This window comes from Nicotiana sylvestris, chromosome 11, assembly GCF_000393655.2.
Source record: "Nicotiana sylvestris chromosome 11, ASM39365v2, whole genome shotgun sequence".
Taxonomy (NCBI): domain Eukaryota; kingdom Viridiplantae; phylum Streptophyta; class Magnoliopsida; order Solanales; family Solanaceae; genus Nicotiana; species Nicotiana sylvestris.
Window position 1 is genome coordinate 125,497,211 of NC_091067.1, and position 7,340 is coordinate 125,504,550.

General features: G+C 41.9%; 1 protein-coding gene across 1 annotated transcript; it reads left to right on the forward strand.

Annotated features, from left to right (window-relative positions):
- The first annotated feature begins 5,496 nt into the window (after positions 1–5,496).
- LOC138881616 (uncharacterized) lies at positions 5,497–6,123 on the forward strand. The gene has a single exon (XM_070161855.1). The coding sequence runs from the start codon at positions 5,497–5,499 to the stop codon at positions 6,121–6,123; it is 627 nt and encodes a 208-aa protein (XP_070017956.1).
- The last annotated feature ends 1,217 nt before the right edge of the window (positions 6,124–7,340 follow it).

Below are 7,340 nucleotides of genomic sequence, written 5' to 3' on the forward strand. Positions count from 1 at the left end.
CATAGGAGATGCATTTCCTCCTAAGTTGTTTTTGAAAAAAAAAAAAAAAAAACAAAAAGAAAAGACCTAGTCTGATGAACCTTCTCCTAGGATCCAAATCTTAGTCTGACGAATTTTTCTCCTAAGATAGAGACCTAGTCTGACGAACCTTCTCCTAGGATCAAAATCTTAGTCTGATGAATCTTTCTCCTAAGATACCAAAAAGAAAAGACCTAGTCTGATGAACCTTCTCCTAGGATCAAAATCTTAGTCCGATGAATTTTCTCCTAAGATAGAGACCTAGTCTGATGAACCTTCTCCTAGGATCCAAATCTTAGTCTGATGAATCTTTCTCCTAAGATACCAAAAAGAAAAGACCTAGTCTGATGAACCTTCTCCTAGGATCAAAATCTTAGTCCGATGAATTTTCTCCTAAGATAGAGACCTAGTCTGATGAACCTTCTCCTAGGATCCAAATCTTAGTCTGATGAATCTTTCTCCTAAGATACCAAAAAAAACAAGACCTAGTCTGATGAACCTTCTCCTAGGATCAAAATCTTAGTCTGACGAATTTTTCTCCTAAGATAGAGACCTAGTCTGACGAACCTTCTCCTAGGATCCAAATCTTAGTCTGATGAATCTTTCTCCTAAGATAACCAAAAAAAAAACAAGACCTAGTCTGATGAACCTTCTCCTAGGATCAAAATCTTAGTCTGACGAATTTTTCTCCTAAGATAGAGACCTAGTCTGACGAACCTTCTCCTAGGATCCAAATCTTAGTCTGATGAATCTTTCTCCTAAGATAACCAAAAAAACGAACAAGACCTAGTCTGATGAACCTTCTCCTAGGATCAAAATCTTAGTCTGACGAATTTTTTCTCCTAAGATAGAGACCTAGTCTGACGAACCTTCTCCTAGGATCCAAATCTTAGTCTGATGAATCTTTCTCCTAAGATACCAAAAAAAAACAAGACCTAGTCTGATAAACCTTCTCCTAGGATCAAAATCTTAGTCTGATGAATTTTTTCTCCTAAGATAGAGACCTAGTCTGACGAACCTTCTCCTAGGATCAAAATCTTAGTCTGAAGAATCTTTCTCCTAAGATAACCAAAAAAACAAAAAAAAACAAGACCTAGTCTGATGAACCTTCTCCTAGGATCAAAATCTTAGTCTGACGAATTTTTCTCCTAAGATAGAGACCTAGTCTGACGAACCTTCTCCTAGGATCAAAATCTTAGTCCGATGAATCTTTCTCCTAAGATGCTAAAAAAAAAACATTTTGAAAAAGAGTCATTTTCCTAAAACCAGGCACCCACCTGTATAACGAGAGGAATACATTTCAGTCTTTACTTTCAAGTGTTGAAATTGGGAGCCCGCCCATAATAACAGAGGCATACATTCAGTTTTTACTTTCAAGTGTTGAAGTTGGGAGCCCGCCCATAGAACAGAGGAATACATTTCAGTCCTTACATTTCAAGCATTGAAGTTAGGCGCCCACCTGTATAACAAGGGAATACATCCTAATCTAGTGTTTAGTTCACTCTCAGCACTGCATCAGTAGTATCAGTGGGCTACGATTTTGCTAACGACTCACAAACCTCCCCAGTGCAAACTGGGTTAGGAAATTTAGAGCAGAAGATTGTTATATGTCAAAGATTGAAGAAGTTAGGGGTCCGCCTGTAGAACAGCGGGATCGTTCAAAGTCAAGCCGTAACCCATTGGAAGGCAGAAGGCTACAACAAAAATCCCCAGCACTCAATCCAAGATAGAAGCAACAAGAAGCTCGCCCCAAGAATGCGAGTCAACAGTCTGAGAGGGTCAACAAAAGCTAGTCACAAAAGAAAAAAAAGAAAAAAAAGAAAAAATGAATGAATCCGAAGCACGGAAGTGGAGAACGGATGTGATCTGCTCAAGAACTAGCGCCTACAACTAGCAAGTATCAAGGTTCAAATCCAAAGTCTGTATGAAGCACCATTCAAGACTCAAGACCAAGTTTCAGAAGACTTAAGAGATAGGAATCCTTGTAACTAGTAGCTGATAGGCTTAGTTAGTCTTTTTCAGTTTTCATTTTTGTTGTAATGACAGGACCGCGGACCGGAACCTCAACGGAACGGCACCTCGATCGGCTCTTCACCTCGGTACACTTCACTATCTCTCTCATTCCCGAACTACACGTGGCCTGATTCCTGTATAACCAAGGATATGTAGGCAGCTCAGATACCAGGGCTCGGTCACATTCCCTCCCTTTCCTTAAGTGTAGTCCGTCCAAGTAATGGTCGGGTCAAAAACACGTCTAGTCGTTCTTTGTCGGAAAACTCTTCGTGTTTCCAGTCAAAGAGGGGCAGCTGTAAGCACGTGATTTTTGACCCTCCCCGAGAATTTTCACATTTTTAGCGTGAATATGTGAAATTGGGTCTAATATAGCCATTTTAACTATTTTTACTTTATTTCGTTGCGAAAAGAAAAAATCACAAAAAATACATATATAAATTTTAGTTTATGCATTTCTCATAAACGTGGAAAAAATAAAAAATTGCACTTTATTTTTGTACTTTATATAATTTCGAAAATTACAAAAAATATAATTCTATTAAGGTTTTGTAGTCATTTTAATTTGGAAAAGAAAAATGCAAAAATATTACTTTCATATTTTATCTTAATATTTAAAACGAAAATTACCAAAAAAATAGTTTTATTAATATTTTGTAGCTATTTTAAAATCTTGAAAAATATTTAAAAATATATAGTTTTGTTTAAATACTAGTCTTATTTTTGGTAGTTATTTTGCTTACATAGGACTAGTTAAGCAACGTGTTCCTATTTCTCGGGTCCGGGCAAAAGAATAATATTCGGGTTCAAACTACCCGGTTTTAGGCCTAATTTCGGACCTAGCCCATAATAAACCGTGTCCAGGACACATGGGGAACCCCACCACGCGTGGGGGACACAAACCTTGAACCCCACCACGCGTGGGGCTCATTTTTCTGGGCATTGTGTATCAAATACACGGACAAAGGGCCAAAGCAAGGGAGGACTTGGAATTTTTTGGGAAAAAGACTGTTCACGCTTCTTCTTCTTAAAGAAGAAGAAGCAGAAACCCTAAGGCCTCCGTCCATAACCACCACCCTAAAACAGCTTCCCCCCTTGTCATCAAACCACCCCGTCACCTCCAAGCCATCACCACCTACGTCCGCAACCCCACCAGCTTCCAACCAGCCCCCCCCGACGCCGGAACCCAGCAAAAGGACCCAAACAACCCGTCAGCCACCTTCCTCGTCGGAACTCCATCGTCGACCACGTCCAAACACCAAGCAAAACCCAGCAGCCATCGTCGACCACTATACACGACGACCTCCGTCGTTACTGTCCCCAACCCACTGTCCAAGCGCCATAACCATCGACGAAAACCACCTCCATCTCGCACCCCGTCGGCACCCCCACCAAACACGACCACTCCTCGATCCTCCATTAAACCCTGTCGAGCAGCAGCTGCTGATGCTGCTGCTGCGTTTCGTTCTTCTCCTCCAAGCAAGTTAAACCCAAAAAACCAGTCGCTACCAGCTTAGTCCTCGACCACGAACGAAGCCCAGCTCTTGTTGCGTCGTCACTGCCCAAACAGCCCGTTGCACCCCCCGTCGTCAAACACTGCCCGTTGGCCCCACAGTCGTCGACCAAACAGTCCGTCAGTGAGGTCGAGTTGAAGTCGAGTTCCAGTCCAAAGTCCAAAAGTTGAGTCGAGGTCCAGTTCGTCGAGTTTGTTCCGGGGTTTTCGTTGTTGTTCCTTGTTCAGTGAAGTCCGGTTCGAGTTTCGTAGGAAGCACTGTTTGTCGTTCTAGGGTTGTCGAGGTTCGAAGGTTGGTGTTCTTCGTCCCTTGTTTCATTTTGTTCGTTTCGCATGTTATGATTCAAGGCAAATGAGAGTATTTGATATTGATGAATGTCGACAATGCAATTTTGTTGTTTTGTTAAAAATGTTTATTTTTATGGATAGTTACTGCATGTTTAAAGTGAATGTGAGAATGTATGAACGGTTTGCGAGTCATCTTGGTTGAATCGTTTTTTTTATTTTACCATGGATATTATTATTTATTAGAATCGCTGTTTTCATTTAACCTCAGATGACGTCATGGGTAGAAAATCTTAATTATTTTTAGGCTTGCCTTTAATAAAAATGGACGAGCCTCGAAAAAATGCACAAATTGTGGGGCCCTCACAAAATATATGTATTAAATACTTAGATTCCGGGATGGGCCATTTAACAAATTTCACGGCCCTCCCCAAAAATAATAATGCGTTGGTTGCTTTAGGCGCGTCTTAATAATGTATCTCCCTAAACTCGGGTGCACATTTATGTGACCCAAATCCAAATCTCAATGGAATCGAAATGTGTCTCTAATCACGGGTACATTGACTGTGACGTGGTATGAGATGCATTTCCATGACGTTGCAAATTTTTTTTAATGAATGAGACGAGCCTCGCCAAATAAAAATGCAAATTGCGGGGCCCTCAATAATTAGTCATAATAAATACTTAGAATTTGGGATGGGCCGTTTAGTGAAGTTCACTGCCTTCCCTAAAGATAATAACGCGTTAGCCTCTTTAGACGCGATTTAATTAAATTACTTTCTTAAACTCGGGTGCGCATTTCATGCGACCCAAATCCAAATCCTAAAACATCAAATAAAATATGTTTCGGATTGTGGGTGCATTTCATGTGACACAGTCCAAAGATATGTTTTAAGCGATGTTCACATTCTTAAAAAATAATGATAAAAGCGGTTGAAAGATAAAATTTGCACATAAGTTCATATTGTATTTAAAATCAGATAAATAAGCCAAATATAACAGTTGAGCGACCGTGCTAGAACCACGGAACTCGGGAATGCCTAACACCTTCTCCCGGGTTAACAGAATTCCTTATCTAGATTTCTGGTACGCAGACTGTAATATAGAGTCATTCTTTTCCTCGATTCGGGATTAAAATTGGTGACTTGGGACACCCTAAATCTCCCAAGTGGCGACTCTGAAATAATTAAACCAATCCCGTTTCGATTGTCCTTTAATTGGAAAAAACTCCCCCTGCGTCCTCCCGGGCGCGGAAAAAGGAGGTGTGACAGCTCTGCAGGCAATCGGGCCCTCGTTAGGTGTCTTATTCGTGCAGGATACTACTGGCCCACTATGAAAAAGAGATTGCAGATTACGTCAAGAAATGTGAGCAATGCCAGAAATACGCCCCTATGATAAACCAAGCGGGGGAACTCCTGCATTCCGTCACTTCTCCATGGCCGTTTATAAAATGGGGGATGGATATTGTCGTACCCATCCCAGCAGGGTGAGGTAAGATACATTTCCTTTTGGTTTTAACTGACTACTTTTCCAAATGGGTGGAAGCAGGTGCGTTCGCTCAAATACGCGAGCAAGAAGTTATCGCGTTCATCTGGAAAAACATCATATGCCTCTTCGACATCCCCAAAGAAATCAGTTACGACAATGTACCCCAGTTCATCGGGAAAAAGATGACTAAGTTCTTCAAAAAATGGCACATCAAGCGGATACTCTCCACGCCATATCACCCCGCCGACAACGGTCAAGCGGAATGCTCCAATAAAACAATATTGAACATATTAAAGAAAAAGCTCGAGGACGCCAAAGGGCTATGGCCGGAACTGCTACCAAAGGTGTTATGGGCCTACCGCACAACGCCGAAAACCAGCACGGGTGAGACGCCGTGTTCACTGGTCTACGACACTGACGTAGTCATACCTGTTGAGGTAGGGGAACCTAGGCTGAGATACTCTAATGAGAGTGGACCAAGCAACGACGAAAGCAGATTACAAGACCTGAATGAGGTCGAAGAACAAAAGGATATGGCACACATAAGGATAGTGGCCCAAAAACAACAAGGAGAAAAGTACTATAATAAGAAGGCCAAAGTACGACCACTTAGAGTCGGGGACTACGTGCTAAAAGCCAAAACACAAGTGGCGAAAGACCCGAATGAAGGGAAATTGGGAACAAACTGGGACGGGCCATATAAAATCACAGCAACAGCAAGCAAAAGAGCGTTCCAATTAGAAACAATGGAAAGAAAGCTACTGCAAAATAACTGGAATGTCGCCCGCCTCAAGTACTTCCACTTCTGAAAAGAGACGCCGCCTAAGTCGTACTCTTTTTCCCTCGCTTGAGTTTTATCCCAATCATGTTTTCTCGGGGAGGTTTTAATGAGATGATAAGGGGGACGTCTTGAGGTTCGAAGTATTGTTCATTGCCCCGACTACTGATTACATCCTCAGGCCGAGCAATGAAGGGACTAGATAAAAAGAATCTCCATTACATGAACGAAATCGACATGTACAGCCATTGTACGAGCGAAGTCGACATGTATCTCCGACATATGAAAAAAATCACTCCATTATGTACACGAAATCAACACGCGCCTCCAATGTATGAATAAAACCGGCATATACGATACTCCATCAAATAAAATAGAACGCCACCCTCACGACGGGATACTACTTCGGCACCAGCTCGAAAGTAACATCCCAATGGCTAAGGCCATCGTCGAAGAAAAGAGTTCGACTTTATTCGAACCACGACGGGATACTACTTCGGCGCTAGCTTGAAAGTAAGATCCCAATGGCTAAGGCCATCGTCGAAGAAAAGAGTTCGACTTCATTCGAACCACGACGAGATACTACTTCGGCACCAGCCCGAAAGTAACATCCTAATGGCTAAGGCCATCGTCAAAGAAAAGAGTTCGACTTCATTCGAACCACAACGGGATACTACTTTGGCACCAGCTCGAAAGTAACATCCCAATGGATAAGACCATCGTCGAAGAAAAGAGTTCGACTTCATTCGAACCACGACGGGATACTACTTCGACACCAGCTCGAAAGTAACATCCCAATGGCTAAGGCCATCGTTGAATAAAAGAGTTCGACTTCATTCGAACCATGCCGAGATACTATTTCAGCACCAACTCAATGGTAATATCCCTATGGCCACGACCGTTGCTAACGAAAAGAGTCCAACTAAACTCACAACATAACGGGTTTAACATTTCAACAAAGATTCGGAGTAGCATGACTGCGGCAAAAGTCATCGTCAAACAAACCAGAAAAAGGGAACAACAACTCAGAGGTACACGACCAAAATAATTTTCATTACAGCAAAAATATTACAAATATTTGTTTTTACAAAGGGCTCATAGATGCCCTGGCAAAAATGGCGAAGCAAAAGTAAATACAACCGAAAACTATGCCACATCATTCCCTGTGGCATACACCTCCTCATACCAAGAATCGAAGGCAAGTTTGTCCACATCACCAGAACTAATATCATCCTCTCCAGGCATGAT

What these genes read in the sequence shown, in the direction of transcription:
- LOC138881616 (XM_070161855.1), top strand. Translation starts at nt 5,497, where the DNA reads ATGACTAAGTTCTTCAAAAAATGGCACATCAAGCGGATACTCTCCACG.